Source organism: Orycteropus afer, unplaced genomic scaffold (assembly GCF_000298275.1).
Source record: "Orycteropus afer afer isolate SDZICR_OR568_19922 unplaced genomic scaffold, OryAfe1.0 scaffold00067, whole genome shotgun sequence".
Taxonomy (NCBI): Eukaryota; Metazoa; Chordata; class Mammalia; order Tubulidentata; family Orycteropodidae; genus Orycteropus; species Orycteropus afer.
This window is the reverse complement of record NW_006921654.1, coordinates 5,089,568-5,116,304: the sequence shown is the minus strand read 5'-3', so window position 1 is coordinate 5,116,304 and position 26,737 is coordinate 5,089,568. Positions and strand designations below refer to the sequence as shown.

Sequence of the window (26,737 nt, the reverse complement as noted above, 5' to 3'; positions counted from 1 at the left end):
GCATTGTAAATTTTGGTCAATGACATGAGACAAAGTATATGTGAACTGCTGTATGAAAAGTGAATTTACTCTGTACATCTTCACCCAAATCCTAAAAAAAATAAAAATAAAAATAAAAAAAATTATAGCCTTGGAAACCCTGTGGGGTAGTTCTACTCTGCCTACAGGGTCGTCATGAGTCAGAATTGGCAACAGATACGGGTAAACATTGTAATGGTATTATTCATACGACTTGAATACTAGCTTCTTCTCAGTGTTTATGATTTTTATTTTTATTATTATTATTGTACTGTCTTTTTATATGTTATCATTTCATTTAAACTGCCTTAAACTACAGCCATGATGGAATAACAGGGACATATACCTTATTACCCTAAAAATTAAAACACTGGACAAAATGTAAGAACAATGGTTTCCAGACACTGAACAGGCAGCCCAGGACCCTGATCCCTGAGAGAAGAGAAGCAAACAAAATGGGCCCTAGGACTGCCCTAGCATAGACCAAGAGGGAGTTTTCAGGCCAGAGCACAGCAAAAAGGTACCCAAATGAAGCTGGCATCTCACTGAGTTGAAGACGCAGAGTTCAGAGTTCATGGAGACCAAGGTGGCTAAAATTTTTAGGGGAGAGCTGCCTGGATAGAGAATTTTGGAGATCTGCAGAAGCATCTTCTTTTAAGTTTTGGCAGAACATGATCTGTGTATGCATGTGAGAAAAATTCACGATGCAGGGGCAAGAACCACCGGAAAGCTCACATGGTGTTGGGAATAGCTGTGCTTCCATTAGCCAGCATGAAAAGATGTCCTACTACACACAGGGCATCAAGTAGAATCCTCAGAAGGTACTGTCTTAGTAATGGGGCCAAATTACCTTACCTTAGATTAGATACTACCAAAGAAAAGATCAGTGAAGACATAGAAACAGACATGATACAGATGAGATAGAGAAAAAAACACTGGAAAAGATGATATTGTAGGACAACATAAAGTATAGTATTAGGTGTAACTCAAAGCCCAGAAAGAGAGGAGAGAGGAAAGGGCAGAAAAAATATCTGAAGATAATAGTTGAAATTTTTCTGAATTTGATGAAAACCAAAGCTCCAAGAGGTTCAAGAAATACTAAGCAGAAGAAACATGAAGAAAACCACACCAAGGAAAACCATAGTCAAATTTCTAAAAACCAGTAATAAACAAAAAAATCTTAAAAGGACCCAGAGAAAAAAAGGTACACAATGCAGAAGATCAAAGATGAAAATGACAGATGTCTTCTTGTCAGAAACCAGGTTCAAGTACTGAAAGAAAAAACTGTCAACCTAGAATTCTGAACCCAGCAAAAGTGTGCTTCAAAAGGGAGAGGGAAATAAACTGCCTCAGACAAACAAAAGCTAAGCCAGCAGAGCTATACTGTAAGAAATGGAACAGAAATGGCTTCAGGCAGAAGGAGATTTGGACTGAAATTGGGATCCAAACAGAGATGAAGAGCACCAGAAATGGCAAATACTAGGGTAAAAAATTGAAACTATTTTTGAAAAGAAACCAAGTATGAATAGATAACAAATCCATATCTACATAAGCAGAAAAAAAAAAAAAAAAAAAACAGCAAACAGAGGGTTCCAATTTTCTTACAGCATCTCTCCAATTGACATGGCCTTTGGTAAATTCATTTGACTGCTAACCAGAAGGCTGGCAGTTCAAACTCACCAGCCACTCCTCTGAAGGAAGACTGGGCAATCTGCTTCTGCAGAGATACTGCCTCAGAAACCCAAGGAGGAGTCGCTATGTGTCTGTACGACTCCACTCCACGGCAGTGAGTTTTTTCTTTTTTTTTTTTAATCCTTCTTTGGAAAAGGAAGATGCAAGAATCTATTTGCATGTAACAACTTCTCAGAGGCAACTGATAATTTTTCTGCCCTAGAAGCCACTGTAGGGGGAGCTCTGGTAGTGTAGTGTCTAAGGCACTTGACTGCTAATCAGAAGGCTGGCAGTTCAAACCCACCAGCCACTCCTTGGAAGGAAGGCTGAGCAATCTACTTCTGTAGTGATACTACCTTGGAAACTCAAGGAGAGGTCGCTATGAGTCGGCACATAACAACAACAACAACAACAGAAGCCACTGCAGAACTGAGGGGAAAAACTCTTGCAGTCACTCTGGACCAAATTTATCGGTGTCTACCAACCACATTAACCTCACCTTTATCCAACAGAACCAAGGTCCATTTACCAAGTCCGAAGTGGAAAAGTAGATTGATTCTTCTCCTCTCCTCACTGCCCACGTATCCAACCCTCCATTAAGTTTTGATAATGTGGCCCCTTAAATCTCTCTCCAACTGATTTACTTCTTTCCAAACTGCTCCTTGGATCACACTGATCCAAGCCACCACAATCTCTTAACTGATTTCCCTGCTTCTGCTCTTACCATGCCTCATACTACATCTACACAGATATTTCTAATGTGTAAATCTAAGCACGTCTTTCTCTCTCCTCCTTAAAACCCTTCAACGGTTTCTCATTGCCCTCAGAATAAAGCTCAAAGTCCTGAACTCGGCCTAAACAGCCTGCATAATGTGGCTGCAGTCCACCTCTCCACCCTCATCTCACACCACTTTCTTTCTGCTCTCTGCCCTCATTGATCTGAAATTTCCTGAAAAACACTATGCTGTTTCCTATTTATTTATTATTTACTTCATACATGCTCTTCCCTCTGCCTATAATAGTTTTCCCTCACTCTTCACCTAGTAAATTCTGACTCCATCTTCCAGGCTCAATTTAAGTGGCATTTCCATGGCAGGAAAAAAAAAGCCCCTGAGTTTGTAGTGATTCGTCACAGCAGCAAAAGCAAACTAATACACATAGGATACAGGAGGTAAGGGACAGAACATAAAAGAAAGGCAAAGGGATCACCAGGATGAAAGTGAAAGGAAATCCCAGAACGATCAATGTGTAGACAGTACCCCAGATTAGATCAATCAGAAGACTTAGAGAGATTTTCAAGAGGATAAAACTAAGAATATATATATGAATGAATTAGCAGGAAATTTAAGCAATTGGTAGGGAGTTCAGGAATAAATAAATGATGAGTACATAGAGAACTAAGCAAAGTAGTAAAAAAGATCATTACTAACTCCAGGAAGTACAAAATGTTGGGTGAAAAATTAAAGTATACTACTTCTGGGGATGGGAAATGGAGTTGGGTGATGTTGAGGGCTGATATTTTTCAGCATAAGCCTTGTAGGCCTAGGTGACTCTTTAAACTATGTGCATGTATAATGTTATTTTAAAAATAAAACAAAAATATAAACTACTACCAAGCTTAGCATGATCGTTAACTTTTTCTGTTAACAAGGACATGGATAATATAATAGGGGAAGTTCATCTAAAACTTCATCTCAAAGTTTGCATCGCAAAGGTATATCCAGCTTTAAGAGAACTATTTTATATTTTAAGTCTTGAAGTTAAGTAATCTTTAGCACTCTGGTACAAATCCCTTTTCCGCAGAGAATTTCACCACTTCGTTTCAGGTTTTTATTTCAATGTTCTATGTTTTCTTCTGCTGTTGTTGTTCTTGCTATTTGCCATCTAGTCGGAACAGACTCATAGCGACCCCTCCTTGGGTTTCCAATGTGCTATCTCTATGGAAGTAGATTGCCCAACCTTCCTTCTGAGGAGTGGCTGGTGGGTATGAACTACCAGCCTTCTGGTTAGCAGTCAAGTGCCTTAGGCACTACACTACCAGAGCTCCTTGTTTTCTTCTAGTTTCCTAAAATATCATAAAACATTATTCAACAACATGAGCAGTGAATCACACTACTTTTAAAAAATGACAAGAAAACAATAGTTTAGCTTAACTAGTAAAAAATGACTGCCATGAGCATTATGCTCTTCTAAGATCTATCTACATGGGATCAACTTGACAACAGCAAAGAATAGATGGGATCCTTCCTGGGCAGTGAGTTTATGTTAGTGGGAGAGGAATGACTCAGAAAAGGAGGGTGAGAATGGTTGCACAACTTGAAGAATCATCAATGTCACTGAATTGAACTGCTGAAGTAGCATATGTTGTGCTGTATAGTCTCAACAACAAATAAATAAATTAATAAAAATTTTAAATGACAGGAGCGTGACCTTATTTAAAGGAAGTTCATTAAGGCCCTCCAAGTTTAACTTCCTCAATCGCCTCAAAGGCACAACTGAGTTTCAATCAGGTTTTAAAGACAGATACTAAAGACCAAAAATACATCTTAGATTCTGACTCAAAGGAAAATACATACCAAAGTAAAAGAAACATTTTATTTCTTACCCCCTGCTCCTTCCAAAATGCCCCTCACTACCGCCTGAACACCATTGGGTCTCATTAACCTCTCAGAAAGCAGCTGCCCACATAGACGCCGAAGCCAAGCTGGGGACCGAGACCCAAACTGTGTCTTCCCACCTGTGCAGGGCTACAGAAATAGAAAGGGAAAAATAGGAAATCTTCATGTCAGTGAAACAGAACAGTATGTGGAAATTATTATATTTTTAATGCTGAATCACTGAGTCTAACAATTAATAGTGTGCTATACAGACTTCAAAGGAGCAATACTTCTTTGAAAGGTCTTCTCATTCACAAAACTTTTCAGCATTATTTTTTCTTTTTTTAAGCACAATTTTTAAAAAAGTAGAAATACACTACTCAAGAAATATCAAGTGAAATTTCAAACCCACATATAAACAAACACATCAGGAATAAAATGAAGACTTTGGGAACACAAACTTAGTCCAATTAATCTCTGAATCCAGGCCTTCCAATCAAATCTAGCTCCCAAAGAAGAGTATTATGAACAACATTCACCACAGCGAGGGAGCACTCTGGCCCTTGCCTCCATGGTCCCAGTTCTGAGCTCTTACGGCACAGAAATTTCAAGAAAGAATTAGATTTCTTCAAGGGCTCCTTTATGAGAGCTCTCTGGGGCCACTGTGCACAAAACAGACTTGATGTCCCTCATTTTAGGCTAGATTAAGCATGCTGTTGTCAATCACTGCAGGTAATTATATGAGCATAAAAATTAGTGACAGAAACATTTAATCCTAACCAGCCTACCTTCTATTTTATTTAAGAATTAATAATTACCATTTATTAAGGGGTTATGATATACCAGGCACTGGGCTAAGTACTTCCCACATAATCTCAAAAGGGACTTATAAGGAAGGCACTATTATTATTTCCATTTTATAAGTAAGAAAACTGAGAGACATGATTTATACAACAGCACCCTGGGGCTAACCCCAGAGCCTGTGCTTCTAAGACACTCTGATAGTGTGTTTGCTTAATCTGGCAAACTGTGTATTCATTCAGAGAAGTGGAGGCCAGGAAAGCCCAATGAAAGGTTATAGTAGTATTCTGGGCAGGAGAGGAGAAGGACTCCAACTAGGAGAGATCTTTGTAGTCAGCTTCAGCAGGTCATTGTTCCTAACTTACAGCTACTTCCTTTGACCCCTCACTCTTTGCTCACCTCTCTCACTTTTATTGCCATCAAGTCGGAGCCAACTCCCAGTGACCCCTCCTTGGGTTTCCCAGGCAATATCACTACGGAAATAAATTGCCCAACCTTCCTTCTAAGGAATGGCTGGTGGGTTTGAACCACTAGCCTTCTGGTTAGTAGTCAAATGCCTTAGGCATTACGCCACCAGAGCTCCCTTGCTAACCTAGATTTATGACTAAAATTTAGGTATGAAAAGCAAACAGATAATCCTACCTGCATCACAAAATTAAATAACTGGATAAATATTTTAAGGGGAAAAAAAAGAAAATTAAACCTTATTAGTTGTAATTTCTTGGCTTCAGATACTCCATTCAAAGAAAACAAAAAACTGAACTCACTTGCTATCAAGTCGATTCCGAGTTTCCAAGGCAGTAAATCTTCACGGAAGTAGACTGCCCAACATTTTGGTTAGCAGTCAAATGCCTTAGGTACTGCACCACCAGTGCTCCTTATTGAATTGTCTAGTTGAGCCTTATATCATCTTTTAGATCATTAAGTGGTATTTCTAAAACTAAGTTACACTGACCCTTAGGATAATTTAAAAGGATTACTTTTTTTAATGGAACAATGGATGCTTTTTTCTAATAATACCACTCTTTAAAGCTTATGGCAGTTTATTTAAAGGAGAACTTAATATTTATATTCTGAACCTGGATTTTTTTTTTTTTTTAACTAAAATTTGGCTATTTGACAATCCATTCTTTTGGCAGAAATACTTACATACCTTAATCTTTGAATAAGGAGCTCTGGTGGCATAGTACCTATTCTGGTTACCTAGGGCTGCTCTGACAAGAATATACCACAAATGGGATGGCCTTAACAAACAGGAGTTTATTCTTAAAATTTGGAGGATTTAAGTCCAGTTCAAAGTGCCAGGCTCTAGAGACTGGGTGAAAGCCCCTCAACCTTGGATTACAGCTCTGCCTCCTGCTCCCGGCCCACTGGAGCTAGAGGCGTTTCTTCACTCAGATAGCTGCTGGCTGCTGAGGCTGAGAAGCCCCAAGGTTGACAAGCAAAAAGGCACAGTCCCGATGTTACCAAACCACATGGCAGGCCATTAACTTAGGTCCATTTAAGTCCCAGGGTCGGCAGAACATGGCAGACTGCTGAGCAACAACACGGCTACATGCAGGGTCCAAGCGTGCCATAGGTCAGAGACCATTCCCAAGGCTTCTCCTTAAATACAGGAAGCAGACCACATCCCAAAGGCAGCTACTCAGCTGCTTATAGTAGATCCCACCATGAAGCTGATTGCCAGTCTCATCATGGGGAACAACTACCTCCAGCTGCCCAACCACTCAACCAGGCCCAGCCAAGTTGACAAACAAACATACTACCACAGTGCCTAAGGCATTTGACTGCTAACCAGAAGGTTGGCAGTTCAAACCCACCAACCACTCCACAGAAGGAAGAGAGGGCAATCTACTTCCATAAAGATTTACGGCCTCAGAAACCCAACGGGGGTCACTATGAGTTGGAATTGACTCAGTGGCAGTGGGTTAGTGGGTTAGACTATTAAATGAGGAAGAACAGTTATCTAATTTCCCTGAAGAAGAAAGCATCACGAGACATTATCATTAAGATTTACCCATACAAGTGTCCCAGCCTGAATACCTGGGGTGGTCCTCCCTGGAGGATAAGTAATTCCCGGACTGCTAATGGCTGATACACTTGATCCAAGATGTCTCTCAAGGCCCCCCTAGACAGGGCTCTTTCCTCTTCATTTAAAACCTGAAAGAAACACACACTTGGCTTTAGTGGAATACAAACCAGGCAAGCAGTCGTTAGAAGGTAAGGCTTTGTAACACTGTACAAAGATACTTGTGAGGGGGAAGAAGGAATGCTTTCCTCTCTTGATTTCCTTCTACATAGAGAAAGCTGTACTACTGCCCCCTTTCCATCCCCTTACACATTCCACTTCTGGGCAAAGACGTGACTTATCAGTAAGTTGGGAAGACACTCATTTTGAGTTTGGTATGCACAGCTCAGCTGTTCCCTTCTCTCTTGGGAGCCAGCGCACATTTGGTTCCTCCTTTCTTGCTGCACATTTTACAGAGGCATATCCCCAGCCATGGGGCAGAGGGCAGTGTAGTTTTCCACAATCAATTCAAAACCCACTGCCATCAAGTCAATCAAGTTGATTCCGACTCACAGCAACCCTATCACTCCTTAAAACTGGGTGAGTAAAATGTCTAATTCTGAGTGAACTGTTAGGAAGACCATTTGTCTCCTTAAATAAATTATATCTTCCAACTTCACCTTCAAAGTAATAGAAATGACATTTTGATTTTTCATCTCTTTAATTCTGTTACTTTACTTTTAATTGATTCAGAACTTGAGCAAGGAAGAGGGGTGCTATTTATTGGGCCCTCTGGAGCTCCGTAGTAATGTCCCCTTTGGGTAATTACTAAGCTCACAGTCAAGTAGTCAGGACTCTGCTTAGAGTAGCAGCTATTGGTGGGACTCTGTCAAGCTTCATCATGTGTACCCAGCTTGTTTCCCCTTCTGTCAACCCCTTCTCCTACTGTTATTTCCATTTTCTTTTCCCTTTCCTGCTGGACCACTGCTTAGTCCCAATAACAGTAGTAAAGACTTGTTAATCCAAATCCCCCTATCTCAGCAAAGTGCAGCCGGTAGGCACTAATAAAATTGTCAGTGCTCATAACCCTAGAGTTATGCTCTGCTCCATATAACATAAAGGCACTGGGAGAGTTCCTAATTTTGTGTCACTGCTTAGATGATAGTGGCTCTTAGGCAAATGTTTACGAACATAAGCAGAATAGGTGCAAAAAGGGCAAGGAGGCCACATGTTCTGACCTCCTAGAACCCCACAAGAGGAAGGCAGAAGCACCATCAATAGCCCAAGGCCTATTATGGCAAGGCCAGACATGCTGCCTCCCTCCAGCCCTTTCTCCAACTGTTCCTCCCAAAGCACCCACCACCTCTCTCCTGGGTTCGATAATTCACTGCAGTGGCCACACAGAACTCACAGATTATGGGATTTATTAGGGAAGCACCAGGCTACAATTCAAGTTCAGGAAAAACAGTCTCTCTTCCAGCCCACCGTCCCTCAGCCAACAGTCTCTCACAGTCTCTTTCCCAGCAGTGCGTGTCCCTCGGTGTCTCACTCAGCAATGCATGTCTCTTGCGTCTCTTTCCCAGCAGCGTGTGTCTCTTTCAGCAGCACGTCTTCCTCAACCAGCAGTCAAAGAGAGTTCCGCCTCTAGGAGGCCTCCTCTGGAGCTTGGCAGAGTGGCCAAACCAACCAATCATAACAACAGAATTCTAAGCACCTGAGAGTGAGCCTCCCATAACATTGTGTTGTGCCACGCCCAACAGAAATAACCCAGGTGGATAACGTTTACAATCAGGAGCTCCTCAGTTGCTCTTCCACTACTGAGCAATGACTTATGGGCACAAAAGCCATACTAAGTAATTTACTACACTGCAATAGGGACTAGAAAAGGAACAAGTAGGAAGGTGGTACAGGAAAGTGACAGATAAATGAGGTATGTAGGCATTATGACCAAGCTACAGTAAGTACCCTGCATAAGAGCTGTCCTGACCATAGATACATCTGCATCTTAGAGCTTCTTCTAGCTAGGTTCCTATGTTCATGCTGGTCCTCTTATGGAGAAAGCAGTGGCCCTTCCTGTGTCACACCTGTGAGTCTTGTCTCTCTAATCAGTCTTCTCTTCCTAATGAGGTCATTCTCTTCAGAATGACCATGTCTTACATATCTGTAACCTTCACAGCACCGTCACTAGTTCAGGTGCTCAAATGCTTACTGACTGACAACAAAAAATCAGCAACAACAGTTAAGAACTGTTAAGGACAACAGTTCTGTTGTTGTTGCCTAGTCGATTCCGACCCCACGTGTGCAGATACAAGTGCTCCGCAGGGTTTTCAAGGCCGGGGCCTTTCAGAAGCGGAGCCCCAGGCCTGTCTCTCGAGGTGCCCCTGGATGTGTTCAAAGCAGCCTTTTGGCTAGTGGTCAAGTGCTGCACCGTCTGTGCCACCCAGGGACTCCTACATACAATACCTAATAATAATGAACACTGAGTAGTCATGCAGCACACCAGGTGCTTTACAGACTTGATCTCATCTAATCCTCCCAAGAACTTCATGAAGGAGGTATAAATAGTTTAAAACTAACATTAATGGCAATTATTTTTGATAAGCACTACTAGGGACTGAGTTAGGTTCTTTACATACATTCCTTAATCCTCACAACCACCATCCAAGGCAGATATTATTATGCACATTTTACACAAGAGAAACAATGGCTCAAAAAAATAGTCTATAACAGCTGTTCCACATTAGCAAGAAAGGCCTGGTGGTCTGCTTCGAAAAATTAGCCAATGAAAACCTTATGGATCACAACAGAATACTGCCCAATATAGTGTGGGAAGATGAGCCTCCTAGGTTGGAAGGCACTCAAAATACACAGTGGCTACCACAACGGACTGCAGGACAGGACTAGGCACAGGACTAGGCTATGTTTCGTTCTGTTGTATTTGGAGTCACCAAGAGTCAGAGCCAACTCAATGGCAACTAACAACAACATTGCTAGTAGTATTACTAAGAAGGCACTCAGTGAATGAATGAATAGAAAAATAAATGACTCCTTGGCTACTGGGGAAAAAAAAAAAAAAGAACTGTTATACAAAATGGCAAAGTGTGGGTGAAAAGGAATCTCCAGGCGTGCAAAGGACTGACATCCAATAAATGAAAGCTCTATCTCCCCTAAAAAGATTCATTTATCCAGTGGATAAGCTTTGACATTCAATAAGAATTCTAGGACTTTTAGTCTGCCATTTTGTAAAGAATTGTCTTTCATGACAACCATACACAAATACATACACATGCTTGCACACACACACTTAATGTACCTTACCTCTTCCATAGGCTTTAGTGGTTTACTTTTGCTTGGGGAGAATCCCAGTTGGCACAGTCCTGCTGCAATATCCCCAAAATGGCGGCAGAAAATCAAGTTCCCAAGAGATGCATGCTGAGCAACATTTAGGAGGAGCCTACAGCTGGTATACAGTCTCCGGGTTGGACTGGGGACAGCATCGAGACATACGACGTCTTGAACAACAGCAACAAAATCAGTTCTGTATCTCAAAGGGACTCCAACACCAGGCATGAGATAGGGGCAGATACCTAAGGTAACTACAAATTGCAAAACTGACTGGACAGTCTTCTGCTGTGAGATACTAAGTGTATCAGGGCTCAGAGCAGGAGCAACTTCTGGAGTCCTAGGGTTGGGTTTTCCTGGATTGAAATCAGCTGCAAGGTGGAACATGGTTTCCTTTAGGCACAAAAGCAGCAATAAGGTTTGATAGGTAAAACTCCAGGTGATGTCCACAGAGTTTTGTGGACATTCTACCCTATTTGCAATTTCATCTCTCAAAAGTTGCAATTTTTTCCAATGAGGATCCTTCAGAAACTTGTCCTCCAAAGCAGACAGGTTAGATTTTAAGGTAGCCAACAAGACATCATGTTTTGTGATCTGTAGCGAACTTGAGCCCGATCCTTTTAAAGAAAAAAAAAGAGGTTATATACATTGAAAACAAACTGTACTTTCTTCTGTGTGGAATGCCTTGCCCACTCCAGTTCATCCTCTGAGAACTAGCTAAAATGTCATTACCTCTGGAAAGCTTCCCCGAGTCATGCCACTCCAACACAACGCAAAACGCAACCACTGCCGTGGAGTCAGATCTGACTCATAGCAAGCCCTCCTTGGGTTTCCAAGGCTGTATCACTACAGAAGATTGCCCAACCTTCCTTCTGAGGAGTGGCTGGTGGGTTTGAACCACCAGCCTTCTGGTTAGCAGTTAAATGCCTTAGGCATACACTGCCAGAGCTCCCCATGCCACGCCAGCGTAAGCAAAACTCAAGACCATCTTTCTGTCCTGCCATAGCACTTTGGATGTAACTGGAAGTGTACCTAACATATTATTTATACTTCATTTAGTTTATTTCTATTCCTGCAGTGTTTGAGGGCAGAGACCATGACCCAGTCATCTTACACGGCTTACATTATAATCAGAAATTAAAAAACTGAACATTTACCACAGATGATTAACTCGGCTGAACTTCTCTAGGAACTGAGCATTGAACAACAACAACAACAAAAAAAAAAAAAGTCCCTTCCCTCATGGAATCACAAAAAAAAATAGATATAGGGTTCAAAGGAATTAATACCTCCTCCAAAAAAAAAAAATCTTTCAGCTTTTCCTGGTGTTTCCTAACATGGTCTTTCCTGCCCTCTGCTGGTGAGGAAGACCTTACACATTCTAAACAGCAGCTGACACCGCTGATTACCCTTGAAACACTGCTTTCTTGGCTTCCGGGACACACATCTTCCTGGTTTTCTTCCTACCTCTATGTCCATTTCCTCCATGTCTCCTCTGCTGGCTCCTTTTCCTCTAGCAGATATCTAAATGCTCCAGGGCCTGGGCCTGGGTCCTGTCCTCTCTTCTTAGATGATCTTATCAGGCCCATGTCTTTAAAAAGAAAAAACCGAAACTCACTGCTGTCACAGCGACCCCTCCTTGCATTCCCAAGGTGGTATCTCTATGGAAGTAGATTGCCCAGTCTTCCTTCTAAGGAGTGGCTGATGGGTTTGAACCACCAGCCTTCTTGTTAGCAGTCAAACGCCTTTGGCACCATGCTATCAGAGCCCCCATCGAGAAGCTAACAACTCCCAAATCTACGTCTCCAGTTTACGTCTACCCTCTAAGCTCCAAATACATATTTCCAACTGCTACTTGACATCTTCACCTGGATATTTCCTCTTGTTGTGTGCCATTGAGTCGATTTTGACTCATAGTGACCCAATGTGACAGAGAAGAACTGTCCCAGGCTGTAATCTTTATGGGAGCAGATCATCAGGTCTTTTCTTTTCTGGAATGACTTGTGGGTTCAAACCACCAGCCTTTTGGTTAGCAGCTGAACACTTAACCATTGTGCCACCAGAGCTTTCTTAGGCATCTCAAATTCAACAGGACAAAATATAATTCTTGATTCTCATCATGCCCCGCTTCCTCCCTGCTGCAATCCAACCTGATTACTTACCCCAGTCTTTTCCATTTCTTTTTCTGATTTCCCATAACCAGTCTATCACCCAGCTTTGTCTACTCTGCTTCCAAAATATTTCTCAAATCCATCCACTTTTCTCCATCTCACCATCACAATCTTTATATAAGCCATAATCATCTTTACACTGTACTACTCCAACAGCCTCCTAACTGCTTTCCCTATTTATACTCCTCCCCCCAAAAAAAACTACTTTCCACACACCAGCAAAAGGGATTTCTTAATATTTAAAATAGCTTTCTTTACCATGTTGTAAAGCTCTACATGATCTAGTTCCTACAACCTCTCCAGTCTTGTCTCATTCCACTCAATCTCTGGTTCTCTACATGTCAGCCACATGGGTCTCTTTCTAGTACATCAACACTAAAACCAAACATACTGCCATCAAGTCAATTCCAACTCATAGTGACCCCCTTCAGGTTTCCGAGTCGGTAAATCTTTACAGAAGTAGATTTCCCAGTCTTCCTTCCACGGAGTGGCTGGTGGATTTGAACCTCCAACCTTCTGGTTAGCAGTCAAATGCCTTAGGCACACAACAGGTCAAATTCACTCCCAACTCAGGACAACTGCTATAACTTCCACATTAGAATACTCTTTCAGGTGTTAACCCTAGGCTGGCTCAGTCCTAGAGGTCTCAGTGTTTTTTAAATATACATATAAAAGAATACACAGAACAAAAACGGACAGCTCAATGAACTATCAGAAAGGGAACTCACATGTAACCACCACCCATATTACCACCGTATTTAAAAGGAGGGCATTGCTAGTTCCCCAAGGAGCCCTCATCCATCCTTTCAATCACATCCTTCTGATCATTACCTCCATTCTTGCTACCAAAGGTAACTACTAATCTGACTTTTATGGAAATCACTTTGTTGCTTTTCTTTAACACTTAAACGTGTTCTTAACCACTAGAACTTTTACCTGTTTTTGAACTTTATGAAAATTAAATCATATACATATATTCTTTTATGTCTGGATTCTTCTGCTCAACATTATGTTTGTAAGATTCATCTACATTGGTGTGTGTAACTGTAACTTGTTCGTTTTCATTGCTGAATAGTATTCCAATGAACTGATTATTATACTAGGGTTTATATATTTACCACACAATTTGCTTTATCCATTCATTCCATGTTCATTTCTTATGGGGAACTATTTTACAATCTTGTGCCTGTCTCTTGGTGGAAGTGTACACACATGTTTTATGTGTATATCTAAGAGTTGAAATGCTAGGCCGTAGGGTATCTGGAAGTCTCAAGTTAAGTATTGTCTCCTCAGAGGCAGCCTTCCATGACCAATCTAAAAGCCACACCCCACCCTACTTGCTCTGTAACAACACCAATTTATCTTCTCCATAGTACTTACACAATCACTAATTATTTGTTATTATTTTATTTATTTCCTTTATTCTCCACTAGAGTTTAAACTGCATCATGCCTCTCTTGTTTGGTCAATGCTTTGAACATGGCATAAAGTAGGCACCAAATGAGTATCTGTCAGTCAATTCAATGAAAGAATGCATGGAGAGATAAAGAAAGATCTGCTATAATTCCTATCAGATCAACTTACCCACAGATAACAACTATAAACTCTAGATATCTGAAAGTGAAAAAAATGAGCAAAAACTGGGAAAGAGTTGACATACAGGGAGAAAAAAAACTGCGATGACCAATTTCCTGCTTTCCCTTCCCTTTTAGCCTGAGGGTAGGCTCTTGTTATATGCCGTGGAGTCGGACCCGACTCATAGTGACCCCTCCTTGGGTTTCCGAGGCAGTATCACTACGGAAGTAGATTGCCCCATCTTCCTTCCCAGGTGTAGCTGGTGGATTTGAACCACCAGCCTTCTGGTTATCAGTCACGTGCCTTAGCCACTATGCTACCAGAGCCTACCCTCTTAAGAGCCTACCCTCTAAGAGCCTAAGAGGGTAGGCTCTTAGTAAAGTCAAAGTACTAATAAAAGCCAACAAGCTTGAAGAAGCAAAGAAGAGGATTCAGGGCAACAACAGCAAAGGGCAAGAAGGGAATCCCAGAAAGGAGCCAGCTGGGCTGCTAACCTAAAGGTTGGAAGTTCCAGTCCACTCAGGGGTACCTCAGAAGAAAGTCCTGGCAATCTGGTTCAGAAAAACCAGCCGTTAAAAATCCTATGGAGCACAGTTCTACTCTGACACACATGGGGTCGCTATGAGTCAGAATTGTACTGGCTACTGGTACTGGGGAGAAGGGGAGCTAGGGAATGACAGCTAAGAGGTGAGGAGTAATGAAAATGTTCAACAATTGATTGTGGTGATAAAGGATGCACAACTGTGTGAATATTCTGAAAGCTGCTGAATTGTACACTGTAAACGGGTGAACTGCGTGGTACATGAATTACATTTCAATACAGGTGTTGAAAAAAGAGAATTGGAGGGAATATTTTAAAAAGAGAGAGAGGTTATGTACCCGAGCGCAAACAGCTTGTAAAGTGCTCTCTCCCACTGCTAAATTGGGAAGAGCTTGTCAATTCACCACGAATAATCAAAGGTGACTGTAAACCCCTCCCACTGGACTTTAATTCCTTAAATACAATCCTCAAGCCCAGCTCCAACGTCAATGCTTTCTGAGTGCTTTCTGCTGGGCTCCCTGGCATTTTGAACAAATCTCAAGTGTCCACGTTACAACCTGCGCCCTCAAGAATTGGGAGACGTCATTTCATTTATCACGAGCCCACCCTCTTTGAACCTGTTTCCTCAGAGGGACTGAAGGAAATAATTTCCTCAAGGCATTTAGCACAGTGCCTGGCACAAGGCAAGCGCTCAAAGGATGCTGGCTATCATCAGTGTTCAACGGATCTCATGCCCTCCTAGAACCACGGTTTCCTCAAGGGTAAAATGCAGCTGGTCAGATGGCGCCCAAAAGCCCCCAAAAGCGGGGGAGGGCGGCCTCTGGGCCGGAGGGTCCCTGTGGCCTGAAGGGAGCACGCTGCGGGAGGCAGGGCAGCCCTGCAAGACTGGCGGCCCTGAGAGAGCCGAGTCCAGCCTGGCGCCGAGATTCGTCCTCTCACCTCCCGGGCTCAGCAGCAGCTTCAGTGCCTCCGAAATCCGCTCCAGACTGCAAGTCTCCAGAGGTCCGCTGACCGCAGTTTGCCCGGGGGCCGCCATGACAGAAATGGAACGCTCCGCTCTCGAGTCCGTCACGCGCTTCCGCGTCGCGGCACAGCCGCCATGTTGAATGTGGCAGAGAACGCGAGCGTGCACCAGGGGGCGGAGCCCGCGGCACGAAGGGGCCGGGTTTGTTGGGCAACGCTATCTTTTCACATATTGTCCAGCTGTTCACTCCCTGACCATAAATCATAGTTAACACAATCTATCAACCTATACTCACAATTTCAGAAACTCCATATGATCATCTAACTGCTATGTCAAGGAAAAGAAAGAGGGAATTTATCATAATGTATTCCAATATGAAAATAGGTAACAAAACACTGGAAGACATAATGTAGACAGAATTTTGCACCTACTTATAATGAATAAATTTGCATAAGTAAAACAATGTTTAACTAAATATTGTTGATATTGCTTTATAAGTGATATTTTGAAGTGAAGTATCTATATCAGGGGAGCTCTGGTGGCGTAGTGCCTAAGGCATTTATTTGACTGCTAACCAGGTTGGCAGTTCAAACCCACCAGCCACTCCTCGGAAAGATTGGACAATCTACTTCTGTAGAGACACTGCCTCAGAAACCCAAGGATGGGTCGCTATGAGTTGGAATCTACGCTAAGGCAGTGAGTTGTGAGTTTTTTTTTTTTTTTTTTCCTTTTGGTTTGTATCTATCAGGAGCTCTGGTGGCATTTGGCAGCTAACCAAAAGGTCAGTGGTCGGAACCCACCGGCTGCTCCATGGGAGAAAGATGAGGCTGTCTGCTGCCAAAATTTACAACCTTGGAAACCCTATGGGGGCAGTTCTACTCTGTCCTGTAGGGTCACTGAGTCAGAATCAACTTAATGGCAGTGGGTTTTTTCTCTCTGTGTATCTCCATTGTGAATGTAATAGCTAAAAATGTTAGTACTGGTAATAAGATTTTCTGGAACAGTCTTAATAAAGTTCCCAATAAAAGTTCTATCTTTGCTGTAGTTACATTCCTGGAAAATTTAGCATATATTAAAACCATGCCCCCCCCCAAAAAAAAAATGTGCTTAAATGTAAAACACAATGGGTCTGAGAATCAGATTATCAGAAACATTATTCACCTATATAAATCCTGGTGGGATATTCAAAAGTTACGTTGTTTGAAAATTACGTTGCAAAGAGAACGACGCTTCCAAGGGCAGGACCTTTACCAAGCCTTGCCTCTCCCCTCTATAAATGTCAATAATGCTCTTATGTCATTGTCACAACCAACTTCATGGCTGCTGGAAGTCTTAGGAAGCAAGATGTGTTCAATATGCAAGGCCTGTTCATTAAATTCCTCTTCCTTAGCATCAGTCAGGCCTCCTGCACATCCAGGCTCTATCCACACAACCCCCAAGTAGCAACACTAGGCCCCTCCAGGCTTAGGAATGCACACATAGAAGCCTGGTGCCCCCTCTGGAGGGCACTGAGACAGGAGGGGAGAGAATTCCAGGGCTGTGATGCCTAGAGAGGTGGCTGGTGGCTGGTCGTTCAGTGGTTAAAGCATTTAGCTGCTAACCAGAAGATCTGAGGTTAGAACTCACCAGCAGCTCCATGGGAAAAAGATGAAGCAGTCGGCTTCCATAAAGATTTGTAGCCTTGGAAATCCTGTAGAGCAGTTCCACTTTGTCAAATAGAGTTGCTATAAGACAGAATTCAACTCTATGGCAATGGGTTTGGTTTTGTTTGGTGTGGCACCTGGGGTAATGAGCCCTGGTGGTGCAGTGGTTAAGCGTTCAGCTGCTAACCACTAACCAAAAGGTAAGGGTGGAACCCACAAGCCACTCTGTGGGAGAAAGATGTGGCAGTTGCCTTCTGTGAATATCGCAGCCTTGCAAACTCTATAGGGAAGTTTCTACTTTATCCTGTAGAGTCAGTGTGAAGAGCAATCAATTCTGTGGAAATCCCTCCCCCCGGGGGGTACCGAGAGCATGGATTTGGGGTGGTCAAGCAAGGTCTGGCAGATTCCTTACTTATGGAGAAGGGCACGGCTGGAGGCCACCAGGTGGGACCTCTAAAGCATAAATACCAGGGCTCAGGCCCCACTAGCCCAGATTCTTATCCCAGAGCAGGATGTATAGCCTTGTTTTATCTTGTAGGCTCTTAGCCTGGGAGCTCTGGTGGCATAGTGCCTAAGGCACTTAACTGCTAACCAGAAGGCTGGTGGTTCAAACCCATCAGCCACTCCTCGGAAGGAAGATTGGGCAATCTACTTCTGTAGTGATACTGCCTCAGACACTGACTTGATGGCATTGAGTTTGTTTTTGTTTTTTTTTTTGGTTTAGGTTTAGATACCACAAATTGGCATGCATAATTTCAAAAGCAATGCCATAAAGATCCCAGAAACTATTTTTACAGCAAAAATGTAATAACCCATGTGGATCACTGAGTGCATTTAAATATGTGTGCTAGGATCTTGGAGACAGGCCTATAGGCCTATAAGGCCCTGCAGATGAAAAGAGGGAAACATTCTCAAGCTTTTCCTGCCTGAGATTATTCACATGGGCTTTTAAGTAACTAATTTCCTTAGAACTGGGTATTTAAACTTATGAATTTCAGTTCACAGGAAATGAATTCTGGAAGCCCCTTCTTCAGTTTGCTCTGGGCAAAAACAAAACAAACCCACTGCTGTAGAGTTGATTCTGACTCGTAGCGACCCTATAGGACATAGTAGTACTGCCCTATAGAGCTCTGGTGGCATAGTGCCTAAGACACTTGACTGCTAACCAGAAGGCTGGTGGTTCAAACCCACCAGGCACTCCTCGGAAGGAAGGTTGGGCAATCTACTTCCGTAGTGATACCACCTCGGCAACCCAAGGAGGGGTCGCTATGAGTCAGGTCCGACTCAACAGCACAACAACAACAACAACAACACAGTGTTTCTAAGGCTGTATACTCTACTGACACAGACTGTCACATCTTCCTTCTGTGGAGCAGTTGGTAGGATTGAACCACTGACCTTTTGGTGAACAACCAGGTGCTTAACCATTGCGCCACTAAGGCTCCTTTTGCTCTGGGCAGCTTTGTTAAAAAAAAAAAAAAAACAGAAAAGATGGTATGAGACAATGGCCCCTAGTTACCCTTTGAGTTTGGAATTGAACTTACTTCCATGGCTTCCAGTCAAACAATAGACAGGTGTATAAAGCGAATATTTACACCAGGTAGATACACTCCTTAGAACAATCAAACATGGGAGATCAGAAGGGCAGTATATGCACAGAGAGACAGCTCAGAGGGCAGGAATGCATAGGAAGGAAGGACACGAGGTAAAGGTAATCACAGGGAGAAAGTGGGAAGAGAGGTGTTACATAATGGGGATTGCAATCAACGTCATGAAATGTGTATAAACTACTGTATGGAAAATGAATTTGCTCTGTAAACGTTCACCCAAAACACAATTGGAAAAAAAAAAAAAAAAAAACATTAAACATCTCTTGTAACTGCCACACCCACCAGGTCACCCTGCTGATATGCTAGCCAACATCACACACATACTCACAAGTGCTACATCTGAGTGGATGCTGCTTCTCTGCAAAGAACTAAGTTTTTCAAGACACTCACACAGAAGTCTGTATTCATATAAAACATGTTCCAATGACTGAAGTCAGCCAACAAGGAACCCGTTATTAGGGACTTGAGGGACAGCATCTGACCATGTCATCAAAGCAGGCTGCATTGCCTCCAGTTGCTCAACCCAGAACTAATAATGGCATTCAGTAACTACTTTTTTCACAAAGACTATTGTGAGAAGGTAAAGTGATAGCGCTCTTAAGAATTTAGCAGTCTGCCACAGAAGAGATGCTTCATAAATAGTAACTATACCTTTTTCACTCGCCCTTTCACAAGTAAAATCCTGCCAAAACGTCTTAAAATTGGGGGGGAATTTTTTAAAAAAATTTTATTGTGATTTGGGTGAAGCTTACAGAGCAAATTTACTTTCCATACAGCCTCTCACATATACTTTGTCTCATGACATTGACTGCAGTTTCCCACAATGCAACAGCTCCCCTCCCACTTCCTCTCCATAGTTACCTCTACCCTGTGTCCTTCCCTCCATGTACTCCTGCTCCTTGAGTTGTCTCCCTGTGCATACACAGCCCTTCTATTCTCCCATGATTGATCTCTTCAAGGAGTGCATCTGCCTTATGTAAATGTTCAGCTCATATACCTGTCTTTTGTTTGGCTGGAAGCCACAGGAGTAGGTTCAATTCCAGACCTGAAGGGCAGCTAAGGGCCATAGTCTCAGTGGTTCCATCAAGCTCTATCAGACCAGCAAACCTGCTCCCTTTTTTTTTTTGTTTGTTTGTTTGTTTAATGATCTTGAGTTTTGTTCCACATTGTTCTCCCACTCTGTCCAGGAGCTACTACATAGATTCCCCTGTAAGAGGTTGACAGCAGTAGCCAGGTACCATCTAGTTCTTCTGGTCTCACAGTCATATAGGATGAGAATCGCATGGTATACCAGTCCCTTGGACTAATTCTTTCCATGCATCTTTGGTTTTCTTCATTCTTCTTTGCTCTGGATGAGGAGAGACCCATTGCTGTATCTAGATAGCCACTTGCAAGCTTTTAAGATCCCAGTCACTACTCACCAAAGTAGGAAGTGGAATAATGTTACACCAATTGAGCTTGACGTCTCCTGTGACTGTGGTCCTGAGCCCACAGGTCCAACTACTTGCTCCCTTTGGGTAGCTGGCTGTGGCCAAGAAGTGACTACAACCTTGCCCCCTTTCAGCCCTATTCATCTTTGTTATCTCTATCTTCCGTGCACTGCTCTATTTCTTCCTCATCCTCAGTGCCACTGTGTTGATTACTCGCATTTGGTACATTGCCCTTCTCTTCACCTAAATCAATACTTGTCTCTACCTATCTAGCAGTGTTCCCCCAGCCCCACCTCTAGTAACCAACAAGGAAAATTTTCTTCCATAGATAAACCTTTCCTTGACTTTTTACAATAATGAACTAATACATTTGTCCTTTTGTGATTGACTTATTTCACTCAGCGTAATGTTCTCCAAGTTCATCCACATTATGTGGTGTTTTACAGATTGTTATTTTTTAGGGTTGCATAGTATTCCATCGTGTGTTTGTACCAGTTTGGTTATCCATGCTTCTGTTGATGGGCACCTAGGTTGTTTCCATCTTTTGGCTATTGTAAATAGTGCTGCGATGAACATGGGTGTGCATATATTTGTCCTTGTCCTGGCTCTCACTTCTTTAGGATATATACCTAGTAATGGAATGGCTAGGTCAAATGGTACTTCTAATTCCAACTTTTTATGGACTCACCATACTGCTTTCCACAGTGGTTGTACCATTTTACAGTCCCACCAGCAGTGTATGAGTCCCAATCGCTCCACATCCTCACCAGTATTTATTTTGTCTTGTTGAACTTTGCTGGGAGCTCTGGTAGGGTAGTGCCTAAGGCACTTGACTACTAACTAGAAGGCTGGTGATTCAAACCCACCAACCACTCCTCGGAAGGAAGATGGGGCAATCTACTTCTGTAGTGATACTGTCTCGGAAACCCAAGGAGGGGTCCCTATGAGTCAGGTCCGACTCGATGGTACATAACATCAACAACAATGGCTAATGATAGTGAGTGTTTCTTCACATGTTTGTCGGTTGCCTGGTTGCCTGAATATCCTCTTTGGTAAAGTGTCTACTCACGTCCTCTGCCCATTTTTTAGTTGGATTACTTGTCTTTTTGTTATTGAGGTGTTGGAGTCCTCTACAAATTCCAGAGACAAGTCCCTTGTCAGATACATCACTGCCGAACATTTTTTAAATTGGGGAAAGATTTTTTTGAAAGGGAAATAAATGACCTACAAAATTACCTTAAATCTGGAATTGGACCCACACCTGTGGCTTCCAGTCAAACAGAGGACAGGCATAGGAGCTAAACATTTACCTGACCTAGATACACTCCTTGGAGAGAACAATCATGGGAGAAAGAAGGGTTGTGTATGCACAGGGAGACAGCTCAGGGGGCAGGGGTGCATGGAGAGATGGACACAGGGAAGAGGTAACTATCGTGAGGAAGTGGGAGGGGAGCTGTTGCATTGTGGTAAACTGTGGTCAATGTCATGAGACAAAGTGTATGTGAACCACTGTATGGAAAGTGAATTTGCTTTGTAAATTTTCACCCAAATCACAATTAAAAAAACAAAAATTGCCTTAACACTCTTCATTATCCGGACAGGCAGTCCCCAGGTTAAGAACCTCTGTCTTAAGAACAGCTCCTACTTGCCCTTTAATGTTACATAAATTTGTCCTCACTTTGTAGATTAAACCAACCCCTCAGGGCAACAAATTCATCATCACCCTCACTTGCTACACGTGTAGTTTTTAAATCATTGAAAAAGCTTTCAGTCTTTTCTTGCACTAAAGTAAGGCTAAATAAGAACCGTATACACTCGGTCCAATTTACCTACAAATTCTTAAAGACGACATTAAGACATCATTTGTAACCTGGGGATTGCAAGCGTGCCTTCACATTTCCCCAACCAAATCTTAGCCAGCCTTCAAAGCTAAACTCAGGACACAATGCAAATGTTTATTAGACACAAACCTATTTGTGAAGAATATGTTTTCTGGCAGGCACTACCAGGAGTTAGAGTCCTTTGGGAGGTGGTGCAAATGGTTAATTAACATCCTCAGCTGCTAACCGAAGGTGAAAGTTCATCAGGAGATGCCTTGAAAGAAAAGCCCAAAAGTTAGCTGTGGAAAAGTCTATGGAACAGAGTTCTACCTCGGCGCTCATGGAGTTGCCATGAACTGCGATCAACTCAATGGCAGCTGGTTTGGTCACCTAAAACTTTTTTGCTCTTTCTTCTCATGCAACACTAGCAATAACAGCTAATGTCTAACAGCACCGTTATGTGCCAGGCACTCTTCCAAATGCTTTAAGTAAGTCAACTCATTTACCACCAACAAAGCAGAGAGAGGAAATAAAAGTTCCGATTACAAAACTTACAAATGGAGAGGAAGACAGGGCAATGTCTGTATAGAACAGACTGTTCCAAAATTAAGGAGACAAGAATTCACTTCAGAGTAACCACAAAGAAAATTAACAACCCCCCTAAGCAAACCCAGAAAGAAGAAAAACATATGGGCTTATTAGTAAATCAACTCGTTTAGTCCTCACCATTCATTTTGTAGCATTACCAGAAGGCACTAGTCCCTGGAGAAGAATATCATGTTTGGTAGAGGATCAGTGGAAAGGGGAAGATACTTGATGACATGGATTGACACTGTGGCTGTGATTACGGGCTCAGCATAGCAATGATGTGACAATGGCACAGGACCAGGCAATGTTTTGTTCTGTTGTACACAGGGTTGCCATGTGTCAGAACCAACTCAACGCACTTAACAGTCCTCGTAACCATTCTGAGGTAGGTGCAGTTATCCTTATTTTATAGTCCAGAAAATTCGCTTCAGCTCATAACTGGGGCAGAACCAGATTTTTTTTTGTTGTTGTTTTTTAAGAGTTTGTTTTACATTCAACATTTCGTGTACATTTAGTTTCACTCCCCATTTACCATGCCCAACCCTATGCCAGTCTCCTCCCCTCCCTGCCCAGTAACCCTCCCCCTGTGCTCCTCATAGTATGCACTCCTCCTGTCTGTCCTGCATTACCTCCATATGAATGTTGCCCCTCTGGTGCCCCGTGGTCTATTGCTCCAAGGAATGTATTCCCATAGAGTATGTGGGTGCGTCCCCCTGGGTTGAGGGGTCTGCACGTACATCTTGTTAACTGTTGGACTGAGAGCCAGCCCCTGAGAGTGAGTTTTATTCCAGGTGCAGAATGTATTCCAGGGCCATAGTATTGGGGGTCTCACCAGACTCCATCCAGAATCTGAACATAGCATGGCGCTAGCATCTTGGCATCTACACCACATACTGATATGTGGAGCACCTACAGGAGCAGTAAGAGGGAAACAAAGTTCTCCAGGACACTCCGCCTCCGGGATCCTGGCTGGTGCAACTGCCTTCCCCAGTCTTTTGCTGAAGTCACATTTCCCTGTTGGTATAGCCCCTTGCACATACTAGGTGTTCTGTAAATGGTTTAATTCTCGCATCTATCTTTTTTCCCCCTCATTCCTCAGTCTATTTTCTTTTCCTCCAATATTGTATTTAAAGCATTTTTAAACCCAAAGAAGAATTGATTCTCTAGAACCTGGGCTTGGACAAATTCATTGCAGGGACCTCACACACAAAAACTCCTGTCTCCTTTGACACAGAACATTTCTGCTGACACATAGTTCAACATTCTAAGTTGACATTCAACAGGCTCTCTACTGCTTCTTAAAAGTTTTTTTTTTTTTTTTAATTGTGATTTGGGTGAAAGTTTACAGAGCAAATTCACTTTCTATACAGCAGTTCACACACACTTTGTCTCATGACATTGACTACAATTTCCCACAATGCAACAGCTCCCCTCCCACTTCTTCCCCATAGTTACCCCTTCCCTTCATGTACTCCTGCCCCTTGAACTATGTCCCTATGACTACACAGCCCTTCTATTCTCCCATGATTGTTCTCTCCAAGGAGTGTATCTACCTAGTGTAAATGTTCACCTCATATGCCTATCTTTTGTTTGGCTGGAAGCCACAGGTATAGGTTCACTTCCAGATCTGAAGCACAGCTAGGGGCCACAGTCTCAGGGGTTCCATCAGGCTCCATGCTTCTGATAAGTTTTAATTGTTCTGTATACCTTGCCTTTTGCCTTACCAGATAAAATTAATGGCCAGCTTCAACTTAAAAGATGGGAAAAAGAAAATAATTTGTTCTATTCTCCCCCCCCCCTTTTTTTCTGTTATCAATATAAACCCCTAGCTTGTTTTTTTTGGGGGGAAGCATTTTTCCTAGTTATAGGAATGATGCTGCCCATCCATGGATCTCTAAAACAAATGAAACGTCAAATTATAAAATTGCTCAGACACATTTTTTCCTGACACTCTCCAGCAGAGAAAAGTTGTAGGCCTATACCAGTTTCTCAACAACAGCAAATGGGAACTGGGTATTTCTTCATTGTGGGGGTTTGTCTTGTGTATTGTAGATGTTTAGCAGTATCCCCGGTAACACTGTCCCAGTTGTAACAATCAAAACTATCTCCAGAAATTACCAAATGTCCCCTGGCAGAGAACCACTGACTTGCACTGATCCTCATGAGCTATACTAATGCTAATCAGGTGGATGTTGTTTGGAGCTTTGCTTCAGTACCTCAGTTCAGCCCATGGTAGTATCCCATTGATGTGGGGATTCTATTGGTTTTACCACATGCTACATGCATGGACATGCATGTGAATTTAATTTCCTCTACTCTGACTCCAATGGAATGACTGAAAACTCTGGGGAAGTCATTTCAGTATGAAGCTTCTTTCTCTGAGTTTTGACTGAGCTCACTATGGTATAGTGGAATAAAACAGTTTGACAACAATTTAACAAATTTCTTTAATAAAATTTATAAAAATGCATCTCCAAGAATAATTTTCTCAGCTTCAATTATGTTCCGTTTCCACCCCTAGAGATAATACAAAATTATCAGCACCCACAAACATATACACTCAAACAAAAATACAGTGACAGGTTCTACAAAGAACTACATTAGATTGAACTGTGGAAAAATCAAGACAATTCCAAGACGTGATTGCAGAGAGAATCGTTTTCTTCTAAAAACAGAAGACAGGCAATAAAGCAGTTTAGGTAACTCTTTCCTGTGGTTTCCTCAAAGTTTCTTGAAATTCTCCTTTTAACTACTAGAAAGTCCAAATCAAGGTCCCCACCCCCTCTTGCTTAACATCCTGCAGGGCAGCTTTTTTTTCTTCTGCAACTAAGAAAAAAATGTGGGTTTTCTAATATTCTCCATTTTGTACACTCACTTCATATTTAGGGTAAATGTATCCAGATCAGCCAGCATTTTTTTGTAGATACTGCCAAAAGCAGGCACTTGGGAATTCTGTGCTTCAGGTACAAAGCACAGTATTAGGATCCTGGTAAGAGACAGACTCACCTCTCAATCATCCTCAGCATCGGTCTACTAAACTGCCAGCTCCATGAAGAACTCCCTCCCCCTCTCTAAGCCCTCGCTGCATACTGCCCTGCTGCTGGCCCAGCCGCCTTCCATTTTTTGGCTGCAGCACTTTAGGCACTATTCCTAATCTCAAAACATATCACTATTTTTCTTCAATGATAAATACAAATTAAAAATTAAGTGGCACCTGCAAACCCCCCATACTTTCTGATTAAGGCTTTCTCTGTTTAGAAGCAAAGTACCCCATAATGACCTTCACATAACAAACATTCCTACTTAAAACAAGTAAACGGATACAATCCTGTTTCAAGTTATGTACTCAGGAGATAAAAAAGGAAAATCGTTAAAGGTTTTAAGAGTACGCAATACCCACTCGAGATATGGCCAGGGCAAGACACAGCCTCCTAACCTGAAAGGGTCTAGATAGTTCTGTTCTGGAGAACGCCCATCTGGGGCAGTGCAGTAAAATTCAGGAGTAAGAGTGGATACTGGGCCATGGATGGACACCAGTGCAGTGGTAGGGGAAGAGCACACAATTAAGAAAAAAAAAATCATATACACAAAACAACAGAAATAGGCAATTGACCCCTCCTTCCTTTTTAAAATGAGACAGAGCCCCTAAGGAGACCTACAAGGTGTTGGCAGGATCCTGAGACTGAAGCTGTTCTTTTGAAATATTACATTTTGAGGGTCTTTTAGGCATCATCACCATGTAAAGAGTGGTAAAAGAGAGGAGTCAGGAAGCAAGTCAAAACCTTTCTAACACACAGATTAGATCAATAAAGTGGAAATCCCAGCTATCCTAACTGCACGATCATGGTCTCTCAAGATCTCAAGTGAAAGGAGTAGAAAACCAACAGAAATGTTACTTCCACGTGTCCCATCACATGGGTGTAGGGATGGATCACTCTCCCCATCTTCCTTCACTACT

The 26,737-nt window shown here is 42.4% G+C and overlaps 1 protein-coding gene across 1 annotated transcript in view; it reads right to left on the bottom strand.

Annotated features, from left to right (window-relative positions):
• Window positions 1–15,760, bottom strand: part of TANGO6 (transport and golgi organization 6 homolog) — a 251,235-nt gene extending 235,475 nt beyond the window's left edge. Inside the window, exons 1-4 of the mRNA XM_042780884.1 lie at window positions 15,664–15,760; window positions 10,396–11,054; window positions 7,131–7,247; window positions 4,295–4,436 (exon numbers count right to left, since the gene is read on the bottom strand). Coding sequence (XP_042636818.1) covers window positions 4,295–4,436; window positions 7,131–7,247; window positions 10,396–11,054; window positions 15,664–15,760 — 1,015 coding nt within the window. The remainder of the gene's footprint in view (window positions 1–4,294; window positions 4,437–7,130; window positions 7,248–10,395; window positions 11,055–15,663) is intronic.
• Between the last annotated feature and the right edge of the window lie 10,977 nt (window positions 15,761–26,737).